The sequence below is a fragment of the Psittacula echo genome (genome assembly GCF_963264785.1).
Source record: "Psittacula echo genome assembly, chromosome: 8".
Taxonomy (NCBI): Eukaryota; Metazoa; Chordata; class Aves; order Psittaciformes; family Psittacidae; genus Psittacula; species Psittacula echo.
The window spans coordinates 827442-848756 of NC_137744.1; the positions used below are offsets into that span (position 1 = coordinate 827442).

The following is a 21315-nucleotide window of genomic DNA, read 5'->3' on the forward strand; positions in this document are numbered from 1 at the left end:
CCCAAGCTGACTGCACCATGGCATTGGGACAGGGGGGAATGGCTTTAACCTGGCATAGAGAGGAGACTGAGATGAGCTCTCAGGCAGAAGCTCTTCCCTGTGAGGGTGCTGAGGCGCTGGCACAGGGTGCCCAGAGAAGCTGTGGCTGCCCCATCCCTGGCAGCGTTCAAGGCCAGGTCGGACACAGGGGTTTGGAGCAAGCTGCTCTAGAGGAAGGTGGCCATGCCCGTGGCGGGGGGTTGGGAGCTGGATGAGCTTCCAACCTCCTGCCATGGGATTCTATGATTAAGTCGTTGCTACCACCATTTGCTTTCACAAGCACTAGAAGTCAGGCAGGTTAAAGCCATGCACCCAGACCTCCAGATTCCCTTCACCTCAACATCCCAACCCAACGATCTGGCCAACCTGCCCCTTCACCACCTCACCTGCAGCCTGTCTGCAGAGTGACACCCAGTACACACATCAGCCCCAGATGCTGCTGCTGCATCAGCCTGGGACATGCCCTGATGCACACTCACACATCTGCAAAGGTCTGGAGCAAGCCAAACTTCACCTTGACTGTCTGTAGATTCCTGACAATGGAATCTACACAGTCACAGAGCCACTGAAAAACCCTTTCTTTGCCCATCGAGCTGCTCCTTTGCTTGCTATGAGCTGGCAGCAATGCTCTCTGCTCAGTGGGCAGGCAGGTACTGAATCCTTCTTCCACCACCTCACACAGGCAATAGCTTTCTCCAAACCCTCCAGGGCCCAAGGAGCACTCCTTATCTTGCTATTCCATGGAGGTAAGAGCTCAAAGGAGGTGGTGATTAACTTCTTCTGGCTGCAATTCACTAGTGATAGCTTGTCATTCACCCATTGTCTGGCGAGCCTGAAACACTACACCCTGCAAACCTTGACTTTGGTCTGCACTGATGCCCAGCCAAAGGCTGCTGCCAGCCCTGGGTCTCTGGCCAGAGGTCAAGGAGGAAGGCGGGAGAAGAAAAAAAGCTGGGGAAATACCCCCAGCACAGGAATCAGAGGTGGTCCAGTAGCACTTCTGATGTGCGGGTGAATCAGTCTCACCTGCCCAAGGGACAGCAGAGCAATGAAATACCCTGGCCAGCAAATCCTGGCCTTCGGAGACCTTTGGAGAGCAGCAGCCAGATGGCATGGAGGAGAGAGGTGATGCAGCTCTGCTCTGGAGCCAGGCTGAGAGAGCTGGGCTGGGTCAGCCTGGAGAAGAGAAGGCTCCTTAAGGGGAGACTTTAGAGCAGCTCCAGCGCCTGATGGGGCTGCAAGAAACCTCGAGAGGGGCTTTGGACAAGGGCCTGCAAGGACAGGACAAGGAAAATGGCTTTAACCTGCTAGAGGGCAGACTGAGATGAGCTCTTAGGCAGAAGCTCTTCCCTGTGAGGGTGCTGAGGCACTGGCACAGGGTGCCCAGAGAAGCTGTGGCTGCTCCATCCCTGGCAGTGTTCAAGGCCAGGTTGGACGAGGCTTGGAGCAAGCTGCTCTGGTGGAAGAGGGTTGGAGCTGGAGGACCTTTAAGGTCCTTTCCAACCGAAACCAGGCGGGGATTCTGTGATTCTTTGAACATTGCATCAAGCTCCAACACTTGCCTCTGCTTCCCGGGGCACAGAGCAAGTGTGTCCAGAGAACTGGTGGATAAACTCAAAACTCCATGGGAAAACCAAGCTTCATGAGCCCTGCTGCACTTTGGGGTGTTACTTGTTGCTATTAAAATTCTCAGTTCTTGCCCTTAGATCTTAAAGAGAAAAAACCTTAAATCCCACAGCAAAAAAGTAGACTTTCCAGCCATGAAACATTTAAGCCTTCTTCTGAAAAGGGGGAACAACATCCTCCCTCTGGTCTCTGTGATCTAAAGCTCAGCAGAGGCTACCACAATGCCCAGGTACTACACCTCCTCAGCTCCAACAGACTTTGCTAAAGGAACCAGGCCTTGTAAATCTTGTCTTTCTTAAAAAATACAATAAAATAAAAAAAACAGGGCTACAGACAGAATGTACCTGATCCTGTATATGGGTACCCATGGAGCTGTGGACACGATTTCCTTTAGCAGCTCTTAAGCAAATGAAGCTTTTGGGGAGCAACAGGGAAAGTTTTCTCATAGAGAAGCAACTGGCTAAAGACACAGGATGCTCAAGGCATAAATTCCTGGTTTTGAAGCAGGAGGAAGGCAACAGTAGAACTCCATTCACTTCTGCTTGTACTGACTATTCAATGTGTTCAAAGGGGTCTGGACAAGTGGTGCCTGCTCTGATGGGAGCTTGGGCTGGTGTCCAGCATCTCCTCGGCTGCCTTTGGAAGACTGCAATGGGACTCCGAGAGAGCAAAGAAATTCAGTGTCCATGAAGCAAGTCCTGCAGGGCAGGGGTAGAGACAAGTGTACACAGTGTCGGGCTCAAGTCAGCATGTCTGACTTGGAAACTGAAGTGTCAGCAGATCATGCTCTGCAAGTCATTGCTCAATACCTGGAACAGTCAACAAGGAAAGAGCTTTTTCTTTTTAAACTCCTTCAACCAACCAGCAGAAAAGATTTACTGCTGGAGAAATGCACCTTGAACATCACGTGTGGTGGTGGTCCCGTCACCGTGGCACAGCAGGCACGTGATGTCAGTAAGATGAAACAATGCCTGGGAGGCAGGACTGAATCCTCACCAAGTGTGCCACCTCCTCATCCCTTTGGTCAGGGTTAACAGCTGCGCTTTGACAGCAACCCTAAGACAGCACTGCCAAGACTCACCTGTGGTCTGGTGTAATGCCACAGCCTGGTGTAAACATTGCTTACTGCCTTGTGTAATGGCACTCGTTGCCTGGTGTAATGCCACAATCTGGACTAGAGGAAAACCAGAAAAGCAGCAGGGGCTTTTATTAAAAAGCCAGGCTTGATTCCCAGGTACAACTTAACAGTGTGGAAATAAAATAAATAATCCAGGAAAGCCTTATTTGTTACCTTCTATTGACAAAATGCTTAAGTCCAAACCAGAGCAGGTAAGAGTGGGATCATGTGCTACTCACAGGGGTTCTCCATAGCCAGACAGCACAGTGGCAGGTATTAAAAGCCACCATAGCCCAGTCTAAATCAAGCCTGAGTTACTCAGAGTATCTGCATTTCAGCTGAAGCTCTTGACGAGCTCCGGTCTTTGGGAAGCATATACCAGCTAGGCACAAAGATCCTATGTGAAGATGGTTTTCAGCACAAGCATCCTGTGCTGTGGGCAGCATGCAAGGCTGGTGGTTCCCATGGGGGACGTGACCCAGTGCGAGAGTGGTGTCACTCATCAGTCAAGGGCTCATAAGGAAACACAGAGGAGCACTGGCTGCCAAATGGACTTTGGATTTACAAACCTACCAAGCAGCAGGAGATGCTTCCTCCTCTGGTTGCTTGACAAGATACATAAGCTCCAGTTGTGGCTGTTTTTGAAACCTTGGATGTCATCACTCTTGCAGGAGGGCATGAGTCTTGGAGAAGGTGGTAAGGCCAGGCTGGAGCAACCTGCTCTAGTGGAAGGTGTCCCTGCCTGTGGCAGGGGGTTGGAACTGGATGAGTTTTAAGGTCCCTTCCAACCCAAACCAGGCTGGGATTCTGAGTTCTGATTCCAAAACATGTCCCTCACTCACACCCATCTGACACACCAGCAGGTCCCAGACAGGGGTCTACAGTCAACCCCACCATGGGAGAACTTCTGTTCCCTCCTCTCCAGCTCCAGTTGGGCCTGTGCCACCACATCTTCATGCTGCACACCTGGAGCCCAAACACTTACCAGCAAACAGCTCCTGAAGTCACAGGGGAAGTTTTCAGAGTGAAGTGAAACTGGTATCTGGGTGAGCAGCTCTTTCCACTTTTCATTTTCCTCTTTTATTTCATGTCAACCCTACTGTGGACTTGAGCATCTTGCCAACAGTCAGAGCCTCCTGCAGAGGAACTGCTCCTCTCTGCCACCAAGCTCAGGGCAGCCCCCAAAGTGCTGCTACCTCCAGCACTCCAAACCACACATGCCGGGGGGAACCCTTGCTTCTTCCATAGAAGTAGCCACAGGCCTTCAAACACCCTCACTGGAGATGAGAAAAAAACATTTAAACAAGGAGCGAAACAACCAAGTGCTGCTTCAAGGCAGCAGCAAAGTAAACTCAGCTCCAGTTACCCAGTGCTGCCTCTAAGTTCCATTTCCTTACAAGAAGTTAAAGAATTCAGCGCCTTCTCTCTAAAGACTGAACATGAGCACACATTCAGCTTCATAGAACTGGGACCCCAATGGCTACAGTAAAGCAGATCTCCAGCAGGTCAGACAACAGGAATTTACTATTCCGCTGCCAACACCGTAACGTGATTATTTCATGTACCCAATTCTGCACGTACTCATAAGTCATAGATCCTCAGAAGTAAATTCAGTCACAAGTCGTTATTCCAAGCTCTGTGTGAGGGGTTCTGAAGTGGACCCCAAACATGACCTGTTCTAGACCAGGGCTTGGAGCAACCTGCTCTAGCGGAAGGTGTTCAACCCATGGGGGTTGGAACTGGATGAGCTTTGAGGTCCCACCCAACACAAACCAGGCGGATTCCCAAGGCCAAGCTAGAGCGAGCACCCTGCCCAGTACCTGCACCGCAGCTGACACCACACACCAGCTACCCTCTGTCAAGTTAGATGGAGCCCAGGGAACACCGCACTCAGTGTGTCCACCTTGCACTTGTCCCCTTTGTGCACACACAGAGGCTCTTGCTAATGCTTACCATTCAGTTACTGCAACTGCTGAAAGCCACATTGATCCTTCCCCCATGTGAGCCTTACAGCAGCAAGAGGGACTGAGCCAAGCAGAGAGAATCCCACCCTCCTTCCAGCACCCCCTGCAGCAGAATTGCTGGCTGTTTCAGCTACTGAGAGGTGCCATTCAAGGCAATCTGCCTTCGCTTGCACTACCTAGGGGCAGACCACATGGCTCAGAAGCCAAACAGAAGGACTTCTTTTTCATTTGCCCTGTAGTAAACAGGCTGGGGAAGGAGAGGACGAGAAGGTGTATGGGAGGTCATGGAGGACTGCTCTCTGCTGCCCAAATTAAGTGGTTTTGCTTTTAAACTAACTTAAAATAACTCACAGAAGACAAAAGTCAGGCAGATTGTGCTTGTCTAGTGCCAAAGCTCAGCAAACCCAGCAGATTCATCTCTTCCCTGCTCATTTCATAGCCTCAGCCTCAAGTTGGAGGAGATGCAACACACCCTCACTAAACTGATGTGTGGTGGCAGGGAAGGCGAGTGTTTCTGGCTGTGCGCAAGCTCAGCACCAAACCCCTTCGTGCTGACACAGCTCAAAATTCTCTTCACAATAGACAACCTTTAAGATTACAGGTAAAGCAGGAGGGAAGGGAAGCCTCTGTACCACACACCCCTAAGAACCACCCTGCGCTGTCATCCTGCCCACCACACCCATGACACCTCCTTTGTGGCAGGGGCAGCTCTTCCCTAGAGCAGCTACTTTGGAAGCTCCAGAAAGGATGAGCCAGAAGCCCTAAAAGCAAAGCAGTGCGACAGGACATGCTGTACTGGGTAGCAAATACACCCCACAAATGGCTAAGGGAGCAATGTTCCTTTCTGAGAGCTTACTGGGGAAAGTTCTCAGAACCTTTCTGAGGACAACAGCTTGGCTGCTGGAGACGCACAAGCAGTGCCTTCCCATCACAACAAAGTCGCTCACATGCTTCTTGCAATGGCCATTTACCTTAAGGAGATTTTCTCCTTTGCTTAGAGCAGACACGTCCCACCAGCCTCCACCATGAAGCGATGCTGGGAGCCAAACCTGACACTGAGCATGCATTCAGCTGCTCTGCACGAGTCTGCTCAGGGATGCAACATAGAGCAGAATCCTGAGAACCATTCACAGTGGTGCTGTGAAACCCACGACCCAGCCCAGGCAGAGCCAGGGGGCCCATGCAGAAAATACTAACATCAAACCCCACCAAAAGCCCTTACGAAAAGCAGAAAGAAGAGGGATGTGTGGGTGTTACCTCCAATCTCCCTGTCTAGAGGTGGGTCGTCCTCTGCCATGGAGAAGTCCAGAGATGCTCCTGCTATTTCCAGCATATCTTCATCACTAGTGCTGCTCTGGAAACTCTCCCGTCGATAGCCCTTCTGATCCATGGCCAGAGCTTCCAACCCTGAGGCAAAGGGAAGTCTGTTAGAGCATAAGCATGAAGACCCATTTTCTGAGCCGACTGGGCTGACACCCATTTGATGCTTTGTCAAGAACTGCAGTGACACCACCTGAAGTTAGGCTGGAACCAGCAACTGCTCAGCCATGAGACAGGCTTACTTCATGCTCTGAGACCCATAAACTCTGAGCAACCATCCCAAAATCTACAGCCAGCCCATGCCTGAGCTGCCCATGGCACCAGTGCACTGCTCTGTGTCACCCATCACCACGGGCTGAGCTCTGGTGAGCCAAATATGATCTATGATCCAATCATGATCTGACACAAGAACAGCTCAAATGCCTCATGTAATGTTTTTCTCTATAGAAAACTAATTATATTTCTAAGTTCCTGATCTAAATGAGCTATTTCCTTTTTGTCCTTTGTATCTCCTTTGTATTTTTAAAGCCTGTGAATCAATTTCTATCTGCTGATCGCTGCCAGAGAGAGCAATTCAGAATCTCTAACAGCAAGTAAAAAGTGAGCCAGGTCCTGTGGAGCCAGGCTGAGAGAGCTGGGCTGGTTCAGCCTGGAGAAGAGAAGGCTCCTTAAGGGGAGACCTTAGAGCAGCTCCAGTGCCTGTAGAGGGGCTTTAGACAAGGACCCATAGGGACAGGACAAGGGGGAATGGCTTTAACCTGCCAGAGGGGAGACTGAGATGAGCTCTTAGGCAGAAGCTCTTCCTTGTGAGGGTGCCCAGAGAAGCTGTGGCTGCCCCATCCCTGGCAGTGTTCAAGGTCAGGCTGGATGGGGCTTGGAGCAACCTGCTCTAGTGGAAGATGTCCGTGCCCATGGCAGGGGGCTGGAACTGGATGAGCTTTAAGGTCCCTTCAACCCAAACCAGGCTGGGATTCTGTGGTTCTATGATTCTGTGGTTCTATGATTCTGTGGTAGACAAGGCCAGTGACATCTGCTGAGGTATTTTTAAATCATCTCCACAACTGCTCTCAACAGGTTTCAATGACACTTTGTTCACTGGTTTCGACCATTTCCACTCCCATGGCACAGAACAGTATCTGCTGCTGGAGATCAGTGCAGAGCCCAGCACCAAGGGAGGACCCTCACAGCAGAGTTGCAGCTGTGCCGCACTCCTGAGGTGCCACACTCCCCTGTGTGTCCTTCTCCGAGATGGAGGCAAATCATGAGAACAACCCAAGCGAAGGATGGTCCTTAACCACTCGCACACAAAGCTGCAAGAGGAACCTGGAAATGTGCCATTAGCTTCATAAACAACTTGAATTAAGCCCCTGGACCAGCTGCTGGATCCAGCCATTGCCAGGAGCTGCCCATTCCATAAGACTCCCCTTCTCCAGGAGGGAGGGAAACTACATCAGCACAAGCTCTGACAACACAGCAGTGAACTAAACTGGAGAAAAAAGTCAGGTCTCGGCTTCCAAACCAGCTCTTGCATCCTGCGGGTGAGAACCTTTTCACCTCAATGAGACAGTTTGCTCTCACAAGCACACATATTATTTCAAGAGAACTAGAGAGGAACCAAATGTGCAGCTCAGCCTTATTTCAGGAAGGGAAGAAGCCAGCCATGCACAGCATGAACAACACACTCTGCAGAAAGCACTTCCTATTACAAGGAAAGAAGCCATCACCCCACACAAACTCAGCCCTGGCAGTGTCCAAAGAGATGCAGCAGTCTCCTCACTGAGCCCTGCTCTGCGGAACATGCTGGCAATACACTTTTGAGCCCTCTTTACTCATGAAACTGGTGCAGAATACACCACCGAGGAATGTGTTGAGCTACTTGCAGGGACACGAGCTTCCAACCCAGCAGGCAGAGAACTAATGAACCTCAGTGCTGGTGTGTCACAGGGCTTGTTTGCAGCACAGCATGGGTTTGTAGGTATCTTCCAATAAAACTCTGTGTGTGTTTATGTGTATCTGTGGAAGGGAAGGTTTAAAATATGTTTGTAACCACATAAGGCATGAACCAACAGCCCCACAGACAACAGAAAGCACAATGCTGCCTGCACCAGCAGCCAGAATCCCCATCTCAGAGGCAGAGACTGAAGCAAGGTCACCTGCTGCTCCCCCAACCCATCCCCACATTTGTTCTCATTCAGTTTTAATAACCAAACCCAAGCCAACAAGCAACTACCACCTTCCAGCCCAGTAACACCCAGCACATGTGCAGCACAAGGACACAAGGTGCTCATTCAGTGCTCACTACTCTCCGAGTCCTAAAGCTGGAGATGCAGGTTTAAATCCCTTTTTCTTACAAGAACACTCCCTCTATGGGTGAGAAACACCTTTCCAGGATGAGCCCTGTGCACCAACAAGAAAACCAGACTGTTTTCAAGCTTATCTACGCTGTTCATTTACTGCAATACTTCATCGGGCAGTGGCTGCTCCCTTCCCACCACGTGTACGTACCAGGAGGCTCCCAGTGCACCCAGCGCTGGTGTGAGCCAGAAGCCATCCTTCCCCTCCTCCAGCAGCTCCCCTTCACCTCCTCTGGCTCCTTCAGCCTGTCCTGACTCTTCCCACCACAGCTGAGCAAAGGGAAGCAGCGAAGCAGAACCCAGCACGGGGTCAGCCCCTGAATGCCTGGAAGTGACTCAGAGGACAGCGCTGGCACCCAGGAAGCTGGAGCACCCAGTGCCACCCTCCAGAGCAAATCCAGTCCCGGCGGGTGCTACTCCAGCCTGGAGTGCACCTCAGACAGTACCAGAAACTGCAAGGCTTCTCCTCATTTCATGCTTCAACATCGCAGAATTACAGACTGGTTTGGGTTGAAGGGACCTTTAAAGCTCGCTCCAGCAGCCCCATGTCGCTCTGGTGTTGCTGCTCCAGAGCTGGATGCAGCACTGCAGGGGGTTCCCTGCTGTCGGATGGGATTCTTGGCTGCAGCTCACCAGCACCAAAACACGACTTAGCAGGGTGCTGGGAGCAGCCGCCTCCCCAAGCCATGCAGGAGGAGCAAGCTACCACCTAGCGGCTATTGCACAAGGCAACCAAAGCCCACATCAGAAGACTCCCCCACCACCACCCTCCAAGATAAGCAAATCTAAGCTGAGCTTTGATAGTTCAGGGCTCCTGTACCTCCCCAGCCCCCCGGCATCTCTTCACAGGGGCAGGCACTTCCCTCCCCACCGTTCCCAGATCCAACAGCAGGCAAAGGGGGGCCACAGAGATGACCACAACCACCAGCTGAATGAGAAGCCTCGTGCACAATCACATGGCCAAAATGATCCCAATCTCCCTTCTGGCAGGTTAAAGCCATTCCCCCTTGTCCTGTCCCTTCAGGTCCTTCTCCAAAGTCTCTCTCCAAGTTTCTTATAGCCCCTTTAGGCACTGGAGCTGCTCTAAGGTCTCCCTAGAGCCTTACACATGTTCACTTCCACTGTTCACCAACCTCTTTCTCTTCTGAAGAGCAGACAACATTTCATCCCAGAGCATCCTTCCACTTCTCTTATTCCCCTTCTCTCCCCATAGATGACAGCTCCCTGGGGGGGCTGAGGGGGGCTCTGGGACTCCCCACCCCAGAAGCAGAGACCTGGAGAAGCTGTCCCCATCTCATGTTCACCCCACAGCCCCACACAGAACCTTGTCCTCAGTGGCCACTGGAGCAAATACAAAGACAGGGCAAGCTGTTTGCATTAGGCAGGGAAATCCACCAAAATGAGCCAAGCACGGACACTTGGACTGGTTTAGGGCTTGGTTGGGGTTCTGCTGTTGTTTGAGGGTGGTGGGACACTGGCACAGGGTGCCCAGAGAAGCTGTGGCTGCCCCATCCCTAGCAGTGTTCAAGGCCAGGTTGGACACAGAGGCTTGGAGCAAGCTGCTCTAGTGGAAGGTGTCCCTGCCCGTGGCAGGGATTGGAACTGGATGAGCCTTAAGGTCCCTTCAATGCAAATCATTCCATGATTCTGTGAAATAGCATCAGTGTCACCACAATGAGTCCCAAAATACAAGTTACAGTGTTTTCACACCCCTTCACAGCATCCAAGCCTTGGCCTTGAGCCAAAAGCACTAGACAAACACCGGCAGTGTGACAGTGATGGGTGCACAGCACCGCAGGAGTCCAAAGCACCCAGTGCGGGAGCTTCTCCTGCCAAGCAGGTGCCCAGGGTTACCCTGGTGGGTCTCACACATCAGGCTCCCCAGGAGCCCTCATCTGCTGCATCAAGGAGATGGGTGGGCTTCCACACCCAAGGGACTCATGTGGAACAAATCTTCCAAACCTGGTGCTCCCAGTCCTCCAGACACAACTGCACATGAAGCTGTGCTGCATAACCAAGAGGTTGTTGTTATTCCAGAGAGAATAATTACAGCATGATGCAAGGTGCACATAACTATCCCAACCCACACCAGCAGCTCCGCACTTGGGCACTCGGACCTGAATCCAAACTCATGGCTAAACCCGTCGGATGAGTCCAAGACCAGATGACAGGAATGTCTAACCCAGCTGCACACTCAGCCCGCGGCACCAGCTGCTGGTGCAACTCCAGGTACCCCAGAACACCCAAACCACTTGTGGCATGATGGGGAGGAACTCTACCCCTGCAAACCTGCTCAAGGTGAGGAATTTCAGGGGGCAGAGCTTTGGAATTCTAGGGCCCACAGTGATTTTCTAACTTCTCTCTAGTAGCTGAAGTCAGGAGCTATGAGTCCGCAGGAAGAGTAAAGCGAATTTGCTGTTGTGGTTTCAAGCGCATGCAGTGCACGGGGGGTTTGTAGGTGCAGGTTCAAGACAGTTCCATTATAAACCTCTTCGGGTTGGGTGCTGCTCCCAGAGTTCTCCAGCTTCTGGAGAACACCTGATAGTGACAACGCCACAAATCCTTGGGCAAACCAAAACCAAATCCAATCTCAACAGGCATTTTGGTGCAGCCAAGGCCATATACCACAGGCCATCCCCATCTCCAAGCAGAGGGTAGGGGATGTCCCGGAGAGGAACAGCTCAGCCAGCTTCTGAGGCTCCAGCTCAGTGATGGTTCAGCTTCTGTGCCCCAAAGAATCACAAACAATTCCCTATTTAGCACAGCCGTCATTCTAACAGCATTGACAAACAAAAACAACCCTGTTCTCCAGCTCTTCTGGGAACAAAGGCGGTCAGAGGCACAGGAGTGTCTGCCAGGCACGCGTCCCAGTGCTTCCAGTTCTGCCCCAACGCTGCCCCAGCCCCACAACCACCCCCAAAGCCCCACGACCTGCTCCCGAGCCCCACAGTCAGCCCCTCTATGGCCACCAGGAACCCAGGACAGGCCCCCCATCACATGAACACTGAAGGGTGCCTGTTACAGACACCTGCCCTGCACAAGTGTGAGAACCTAAATCATTCCTTTTATTCCAGCTGCAAAAAAAAAAAAAAAAGGGTTATTACCCTTAAGATTAACAAAGGCCTTAAAACTTAGACAAACTCTGCACACAACAGGCACATGTTGGCAATACACTGGACACTGGGAACACACCAGACACTGGAAACACACCGGACACTGAGAACACACTGAACACGGGGAACATTGTGTGAAAGAATGCTCAAGCTCTGGCTACCCTATTTCTTGCCTCATCTATTCCCAGCGGCTCCTTAGGATGGGAACGTGCCTCAAGCATCCAAAGGAACCGAATGAGGCCCAGCACTGTGCAATTGTGCTCCAGCCGAGGTGGGTGGAGGGAGAAGGAGGTACTGTGTCCCTGTACTCCCCGTACCGCCTTGTACTCCCCCATATCCCCTTGACCCCCTTGTACCCCCCATGTCCCGCGGGCCCGCCGCACCCGGATCCCGGACCCCAGCCCCAGCAGGAAGTGTTCCCCCGGGCCTAGAGGACCCCCGACCACCAGACAAGAGGCTCCAGTAACTTGTCCCGCGGCTCGGCAGCTCCTGCCTTCACTCCGCTGCTGCTGGGAGGGGAAGAACGGTTGGACCAGGGGGACACCCAGGTTGGTGGGGGGGGGGTCGGCTCGACAGGCTCCGGCCCAAAGCCCTCCGCGGAGCGCCGGACGGGGCCTAGCGAGCCCCGTGTCCATGGCCACAGCCCGAGCCCCCTCAGCGCCTCCCCCCCCCGGGCGGGTCTCGCATCCCGGCCCGGCCTCATCTCACCTCAGCCCCGCGGGCCCGCTCCGCCGCCGCGGCCGAGCCCCGGCCCGGGCCCAGCACAGCCCACACGCACCTGCGCGCGTCGAGATCCACCCACCCCTGGGGGGCGGGGCAAAGGGGAAGCCGCACCCCTCCCGGCCCCGTTCATCCAATCCGAGAGGGCCTTCTGCGCAGGCTCGCTGAGCTGCTGAAAAGGCCGGGCACGCTCTGCCGGCGCCATCTTGAGTGTGGGCGCGGGGCCTTAAAGGGGTACGTTCCCGCTGTGCAGGGTGCGGGATACTGGTAGCCCCCCCTCCCCTCACCCCTGCCCCACCGCACCGCTCCACCGGTGCTCCCGCACCGCGGGTCCCCAGCCACTGACACCCCCATCTCTGGTCTCCCCAACACTGACAGCCCATTACTGAGCCACTCTATGGCAGCACTAGAGGGCAGCAGCGGGGCGGGCTGGAGCCGCGCCGGTTGGGGCGATGAGCGCTCCGGGGAGTGCAGATGTGCACAGATGTGCCCCGCTCTGGGGAACAGCACCAGAGGGACGTGGAGCTGTTGCAGTGAGCCCAGAGGAGGCCACGGAGATGCTGCGAGGGCTGGAGCAGCTCTGCTCTGGAGCCAGGCTGAGAGAGCTGGGCTGGGGCAGCCTGGAGAAGAGAAGGCTCCTGAAGGGGAGACCTTAGAGCAGCTCCAGTGCCTAAAGGGGCTGCAGGAAACCTGGAGAGGGGCTTGGGACAAGGGCCTGTAGGGACAGGCCAAGGGGAATGGCTTTAACCTGCCAGAGGGGAGACTGAGATGAGCTCTTAGGCAGAAGCTCTTCCCTGTGAGGGTGCTGAGGCGCTGGCACAGGGTGCCCAGAGAAGCTGTGGCTGCCCCATCCCTGGCAGTGTTCAAGGCCAGGTTGGACACAGGGGCTTGGAGCAAGCTGCTCTGGTGGAAGGTGTCCCTGCCCGTGGAACTGGAGTTGGAACTGGAGGAGCTTTAAGCTGCCTCCCAACCCAAACCGGGCTGGGGTTCTCAGGAATGTGGCCCTACAACTCTCTGGCAAAAGGCTGCATTCAGTGCCCTGGCACCCTCTGTTGTTCCACCAGATGGTGACTGTCACGGCAGGGCTGGCTGTGTGAGCTGGGGAGGAAGCAGAGCCATGATGCCTCAGTTTCCCCTCTGGCTCCCACCAGATGGCTCCCACTTTCAGGATGTGGGAAGAGGCACGTTCATTTAACTGTAACAACGACCCTAGAAGACAGCTCCAGCATTACACCATGCAGGAGAACATCGTTTAGCAGAGGAAGGTCCTGCCACAAGTCCAAATGAGGGGAACCCCGGCTTCACATGACCTGTGATTGCAGCTTGGCTGGGGTTCCACAGGGTATGCTAAGAACTGAGCACCAGCTCCTCTGGTCTCCAGACTCAGAAGGTCCTGCCTTGCCCTTAGCACTTCCCACATCCAGCTCCTGCAAGAGCCCCACCATTTTTCCACTGAATAAACTGATTTATTTCCTCCTGGAAATCAACAATTATTTTCTCATTGGTGTCCCATGCAAAGGGCCTGGAAGAACAGAAACAACCTGGAAGGGGAGGTCCAGACTTGGAACCCTCAGCAGAAGCCAGACTTTCTGTAAAGCCGTGGCATGTGGGAGGGAGGAGCAGGGCTATGTGCTGCGAAGAGAGTGCTGGAGAGGGCTCTGCTCTTTCCCACCGCTGTGCTGCTCATCCCAACAGCGAGCAGCATTGCTGTCAGGGCTGGGCTGCTCCATGGGGAGCTTCAAGAGGAGAAACCTGTACCTGGAGGTTCTTGCAGACACTCCCTGGGCACAGCTGCAATGAGCAGGAGCACAGCCCCTATCCCTGATTTCCTGCCCATTGTTTCTACACCACTTGTCCAGGATCTTCATCCAAAGAAAAAAAAACCTATGAAGGCTGCATGTGAGCGCCAGGGCCATCACGTGAGGGCAGGACAGCCCCAGGGCTGCCTGCGTGTCCCCAGCTGCTGGGAAGCCACTTGCTTCAGGGAAACAGGAAGCCCTGAAATAGCCAAAGCTGGAAACGTGTGGCCGGGGGAAGGGGAGCATTCATCATCCCACCTCCTCCTCTGCAGTCCCTGGTCTGCCATTGGCACTGTTTTGAGATGAGCCCGCTGCCCTTTTCCAGCTCCACACTGTGACCAAGCAGGGATGGAGCTGCTGCTGACCCCATGTGCTGACCCAGAGGGAGCAGAAGGACCCAGATCTTTGTCCGTGCTGATCCTGCAGAGGCTCACCGGGAAAGACTGGATGCTCCAGACCACACTGGCTGCAGGGAGGATGCTGATGCTTCATCCACCTGATATTTGCACCCAGTGGCTACCAGTGGTATCTCCCCAGCATTGTCCTCCCGAGCACTGACAGCCAGCATGCAGGGGGAGCCACACGAAGCAAGGGACACACTCCATACGAACAAATATCCCAACAAAATGGGAAAAGAGTTGAGCTTTAAGACCTAGTCATGCCCTGCAGTGGTAGCACAGGCAGGAGATCGGGATTCATGGGACACAGGGAAGAAGGGAGCAGGCAGCTGGTGTCATGCTGCCCAAAGCAGAAAGGTATTTCAGGTCCAAAGATCATCGCATGAATGCCCTGGTAGCTTCTAGGTGCCGCAAATCGGGGCTGATTACATCAAGGAGGGTTATTTGCAGGCTAAGCCCCTGGCATTCCTGCAGAGGACGGGTGCCCCAGGCCTAGACCCTCCTGGTATTAGATGAATTAGTTGCATATTGAGGTTAATGCCAGCTCAGGCAGCCGGGAGACCAGCCCTGCTCCACTCTGCTCCTCGCTTCTCCCCAAGCTCGCTTTGGCCTGGGCCATCAAAGGCTTTTGGCTGGGATGGAGATGGGGCTCCTGCTGCACAGTCCGGTGCTGCCCAGTACCACCATTGGTGGAGACCGCAGGAGGGCAGCTCCTGACAAAACAGAGGGCAAGATGGCAGGAGAAAGCCAGGAGAGACAGGATAACCTTTCCCTGCCAGCATCCCGTGCCCCAGCCATGCTCTGCTGCTGAGTGAAATACCACCGAATGGGAGGCACATGAGGCTTGAGTATTCCTGGTCCCAGGGGACAGCCAAGCAGCAGGCTCTTGTCCTGGCTCCTGTCCCAGCTGCTGTCGAGCAGAGCAGAACAATCCCAGGAAGTGACTGGGGTGAGGGGACAGGATGCTGCGCTGGCTGCCACCACCGGTATTGTCTTTTTGGATACCTGGGGAATGAAGTCAGAGCCCAGCTCGCTATGGAGGAGCCTGAAGCAGGGAGCAGCCAGGGAAAGGAAACACAAGCCCCCTGATCACAGGCATTCAGCTCCATCTCCACCTGAGTGGAGTCTCAGCAAGGACCTGGAGGAGCTTTTCCCTCACAGGGAAGAGCTTCAGCCTAAGAGCTCATCTCAATCTCCCCTCTGGCAGGTTAAAGCCTTGGCCTGTCCCTACAGGCCCTTGTCCAAAGCCCCTCTCCAGGTTTCTTGTAACCTTTTAGGCACTGGAGCTGTCTGTGGGAGGGCCTGCAAACGTGGGGAGGCAGAGGCAACGTCTGCCCACAGGTGATCCCTGTGTGGGGGCTGTCAGAGAGGTTTCCGGCTGCCCTCCATGCAGTAAGGGAGGGAGGTGCCTGGTTGCCACCCCTATGTGGTTACAAGCCATCTCCATGCCCCAGCCTGGTCATTTGGGTCCCAGGACAGCAGGAGGTCTCCTCGGCACCCTGGCATTTTGGCTGGAGCTGAATGTCCCCAGCCTGGAGGAAGGGCCTTCCTGGAGACCATGTGATAAGGGTGATGGGAGCCACTGCTGTGCCTACTCTGCAAAGCAAAGCACCAGCACGGCCCCGGGCAGCTGTGTTTGCAGCTGGGCTAGAAGATAAGGTGCAGGCAGGAGGCCCAAGAGGCTGCTGTGCTCTGGTTAAGCCACTTCCGTGCCTCGCGAGCGCTGCTCTGCTGCTTGGGAGCAGAGGTCCCGGCAGGCTGCAGACCGCAGCGTGGTGAACGCATGGCTTGGGGTGGTGGCAGCTCTGCTGGTGGCCCTGTGCAGGCACTGTGTCCTTGCTCCAGCCCAGCAAGGGCTTTGTTCCTTCTCCACTGACCATGGTAGTATTGAGGCTGCATCCCAGCCTGCTCCCCAGCCAGCCCGGACCAGCAACTTGCACCTGATGCTCCAGTATTCCCCCGGAGCACAGCTCAGAGACTGACCATTCCCAGGTCCTCCAGATCCCAGTACCTCCAGAGGGTGGGTTCCCACCCTGGCAGGTCCAAATCACCCTCAAGACTCTTTGTAGAGCTCCACACAAAGTCCATTCTGACCCTGCTGCTCCTTGGCCCTGGTCCAGCCTCCTCCAAGCTGCTGCTGGAAGAGGGGCTCAGGGAAGGAACTGACGTGCTGCAGACGTGCTTGCTTGTCGTGATTAGTTTTGCAGCCCCTCCACTGCACGTGCCTGCAGGGGCCACTCAACCCCTCACCACTGAGCACCTCCAGCAGCCTCAGCTCTCCCTGCTCGCAGGGTTCCAGTCACCCCATTACTGTGGTTGGGATGCAGTGGTCCTCCTGGGCTGCACAACAGCCCTTGGATAACTGTACCACCGGGCTGGTGAATGCTGCAGCCCCCATCTGAGTGCCCGAAGTGCTCTGTGCAGCCATGAGCACAAGTCCATCCCAGTGGGGCTAGGCTGAGCACCACCATTGCTGCTGCTGTTGGTGCCAGACAGTGCTGGTGTCAGATCCCATGTCACCCACACGTAGCACCAGCACTATGGGGTGCCCGGTGCCAGCCCAACCATGCTCCCAGCACTGACCCAAAGAGCTGCTGGCAGCTCTACCACGGGGTGCAGGAGGTACCACGAGCGCTGGAAAGGATCCTGCAAAACACAGTCAGCTCAGCAGCACCCACCCAGCCTGCCCACGGTGAGGAAACCCAGGTGAAGCCCAAACCCTTCTCCTGGCAACCCTCACAACAAACAACCCCTCTGAGCGGCACCGGGTGCTGTTCTGCTGCAGGAGTGTATCAGCCACAGCAGGTCTGGGGCTCTGTCGTGTTGATACTGCAGCTCTCAGCCACGTTCCTGCACTAGGGCTACGGAAAGAGACAACGTGTGGTTCCCCAGCCCAGCACTGAGCATCACCATGACTCAGTGGAGGCAGCACTGAGGGGTGGGCGGGGGCTGGCCTGTTAAAAACCCCCTCCCCGCAGTGCTGGTGAGGCTTTTGTGATGCCCTGAGACAGAATAGGACCATGGCAGAATAAAACACGCGTCAGAGCAGAGCGCAAGGGCAAAACGCCTGTGCCAGTGACTCAGAGGGGAAATACGTCCCAGCGACATCAGGGTGGCTGCCACCATCCATGTACATGGCAGGGACTGTCCCTGCGGCTCCTGCTGCCCTCACCCCCATGGTGTGGGCTGAGTCTCCCTGGGGTGGGGTGTGCCAGCCCCCATGGCACATCTGAGCATCATGGGCAGATCTTGGAGTATCCCCACCTCCCCTAGTCCCATCGTCCTGCTCTCACCCCCATCTTCTGGCTGCTCAACAGGACCTGGGTTTCCATCTGGGCGGCAGATCAGATTATGCAGCGTGGGAAGAGAGACAGTGGAAAGTGTCCCCAAGCGTGACCTGCCCTGCACCTGGCTCCTGCCCTCGCTCCCACCTCCTGACTGTGCAGGATCAGTGCGTGCTCAGCAGATCCCTGATGCAGCACTAGGCCCCAGGCTGGCAGATGTCGTGACCAATATCCTCCTGATCAGCACGCCAGGAGCCAAGGGGTGAGGGAAGACACTAAACCCATCTCATTTCCTGCTCAGAGGATTGCAACAGAGTGATAAGTGGCCCCGCTCCACAGACATCACAGGGAAGGAAGGGATGAGCAGAGCCCCCACGTTCCTCCTCTCTGAGCTCCTCCCAGTCCTCTCGGTGCTCACAAGGAAGCTTTTGGAGGGGGCAACCCAGGGATGGACAGAGCATCCCTCAGAACTACCCCCCCTCAGCTCCCGCTGGATCCATCTCATGCCTGGGCATTCTCAGCACCTCCTACCTGCCGCAGAGCCACTCACCTGCAGGGGCACCCAGGACCCAGCCAGGCAAGGGGGCTGCAAACCCCCATCCCCTGGGGACTTGCTCCTGGGGCTGCTGCGAGGGGCAGTAACCAGGGGAAGCATCACCAGGGCACATCCATCAGGAACTGGGACACTTGGAGCAGCATCACTCACCACAGCCTTTCCCAGCACTCTGGGAACAAACCCACAACCCGGCTCTGCATGAGGAAGCCCTGTTTGCCTCTTGTTTCTGTAGATGAACCAAGAAATACTCCCTGTAATGCATCTTTAGGGTAAAGTAGGTGGCTTTTGAGCATCAACAGGAGCAGAGCAGGTCCCGCAGCACCACAAGCACAGGTCTCCCAGGGCCAGCAGAGCAAGAGGAGCAGGCAGTGTCTCATCTGCCCTAGCACACGGACGTAAAAGGGATGGACTCTGTCCTCCTCTTGCACCTCCATATAGTCCAGGAGCCAAAGGCATGTGATGGGACACCTGAGGGGCTGCCAAGGCTGTCAACCTTACAGCTCCTGATGAGCCTCCAGTACAAGACTCCTCTCCTCTCCTGCTGCCCATCAGGGTCTGAGCTGGCTGGATCCATCCCCACTGGAGTAGCCAAGCTCTTTGAGAGCTCATGGAGCTGCTCCAGGGAAGCACAGGCTCCGGTTTACCCACAGGAAAAGACTGGACACACAGACAGACAAGCAAACACTTCCAAACCCTTCATACAAACACATACCCTGTACAGCCACAGCCTTTTTACACTATTTACAGCAGCAGCCAGGGCACGGGCAGGGGCTAGGCTTGAGGCTACTCGTGCAAAGAAAACGGCCAGCAGTGGTTGTCCCTGCCTGTGACACATCTGCCATGGGAACAGGCTTCCCTGACCCAGGAGGGGATACCAAATTCTTGCTGATGCATTGCATGCTCATATTCCTCAAAACCAGCCAGGGTTCTCCTCTGGCTTCAACAGTGACACAGACCCCACTGACCCCCCAAGTAGCAAGAGATGGGCAAAGCCTGCAGTGCTGCATCCAGCTTTGGGGGAACAGTAAGAGGGGGATGTGGAGCCGCTGAGCAGGTCCAGAGGAGGCCACAGAGGTGCTGCGAAGGCTGGAGCAGCTCTGCTCTGGAGCCAGGCTGAGAGAGCTGGGCTGGGTCGGCCTGGAGAAGAGAAGGCTCCTGAAGGGGAGACCTTAGAGCAGCTCCAGTGCCTAAAGGGGCTACAGGAAACCTGGAGAGGGGCTTTGGGCCTGTAGGGACAGGCCAAGGGGAATGGCTTGAACCTGCCAGAGGGGAGACTGAGATGAGCTCTGAGGCAGAAGCTCTTCCCTGTGAGGGTGCTGAGGTGCTGGCACAGGGTGCCCAGAGAAGCTGTGGCTGCCCCATCCCTGGCAGTGTTCAAGGCCAGGTTGGACACGGGCTTGGAGCAAGCTGCTCTAGTGGGAGGTGTCCCTGCCCGTGGCAGGGGGTTGGAGCTGGGTGAGCTTTAAGGTCCCTCCCAACACACAGTCAGGGATCCTCTGTGATCCTCCACCAAGAGCTCTCCTCGTCTGGGCACTGGCAGAGTCCTGTGGGAGCAGAGCAGGGTCCCCATAGCTGGGGCAGTCTGTGGTGGCTGGCACAGGGTGTCACCCTGCAGGCGGCGGAGCAGTGGGGGCGCAGAAGCAGAGGGTGTATCAGGAATACACGGAGCTCGTCTGCTGCAGGTTCTCATCTCCAAAGTCACCACCAAAACCACATCTCACATCTCTGCAGGACAGTGAAGGGGGAAGAAGAACATTGGTGAGATGACTGCTGAGGGCAGGAGGCTGCTGGTGCTCTGCACCCCCTCCCGGCAGCACCAGCAGCAGGATTAGAGCAGAGACCTGCTGGGGGGCTCCTGTTCTCCCAGGAGGGCTCAGTGCCAGCAGCAGCAACACCTCCCACCCGCCACCACCTTATCTTGGGGACTGGGGAAGGGAACAGATTCTGGGAACTGCGACTCGTGGGGCCTGTCTAGAGGGAAATGCTTCATTTGCTTTAAATCCAGTTCCCTGCTTGGGCTGTCACCCGGGGACCCCTCTGAGGAGGGAGCACGGCTTCTGCCTCAGCTTCCCCAGTGAGGAAGCTACCAGGGACCAGATCCCCATGGCAGGGCAGAGCTGCCTGGGTAGAGCTGCTGGAGACGCCAGCGCAGCATCACCACCTGCCCCAGCGCCTGGCCATGGGCTGGGATTCCCCCTCTGCCACCACAGACACCCTCAGGAGCAGTTCCTGCTCTCTGCACATGCCCAAGTTTCGCTTCCACAGGCACATGTCAAGTGGTACTTATCGAGTCCAAATCCTCCCTTTCCTCCCTCCAGATGGGATATTTCCACAGAGCTGACTTTTTGCAGGCTGGGGAATGCCACAAGGAGAAAACATACTTTTCCATCTGCTCACTGTCCCCCATAGCAAAGAGAACCCTCCATGCAGCAGTCACAGAGATGCTGCAGGCAGGGCAGAGCCACAAGGTCTGCATACCTTCTGAAGGTGCCAACAGCTCTGCAGATTGTGCTGTTTGGCACCTTTCTGCAGTGGAATTCCTGCCCCAGCTGAAAGTGCTTGGAGAGGAACAGGGGGACATATAGGTGAGCCCCAGACAAAAGAAAGGACAGAAGGATCCCACCTGCAGCCAGACCCAGGCTCTAACCCTGCAGCTGGAGCCCCGCTGGCAGCAGTGCTGGGCCAGGCTATGCCAAGCTGGAGGTGATGAAGAAGCCCCATCCCAGTGTCCAGCCGTGCTGGATGAGGGAACAGCAGGACCAGAGCTGTGTTTGTACCTTCCAGCACTTTATCCAGGTCTGCAATGAACTCCTCCAGCTCCTGCGTGTCACCAAGCTTCGCTGGTGGAGAGAAACAGTCAGGTCTTTCCCATTCCCCAACATGAGAGAGGAAAGATCCCTACCCCTTGCTTCTAACCACAACTGCTGCTGCTGCCTGCTGTGCCTGTGCCAGCCAAGAGCTGCCTGAGAGCAGTGGGAGGGGATTTGAGAGCTGCATCCGCAACAGGGACCTGAACTGCACAGTT

The 21315-nt window shown here is 55.2% G+C and overlaps 1 protein-coding gene across 11 annotated transcripts in view; it reads right to left on the reverse strand.

Annotated features, from left to right (window-relative positions):
- Positions 1-21315, reverse strand: part of LOC308224565 (H(+)/Cl(-) exchange transporter 5) — a 54763-nt gene that overhangs the window by 17989 nt on the left and 15459 nt on the right. For 8 of the 11 annotated variants that reach the window (XM_080624637.1, XM_080624642.1, XM_080624640.1 and 5 more), the window contains one exon: positions 6004-6153. In XM_080624637.1, the coding sequence (XP_080480763.1) occupies positions 6004-6153 (150 nt within the window). Of the gene's footprint in view, positions 1-3767; positions 3989-6003; positions 6154-9553; positions 9597-12241; positions 12332-21315 lie in introns of those variants that run through there. The other 3 variants (XM_080624638.1, XM_080624647.1, XM_080624639.1) reach the window with 3 other exon arrangements.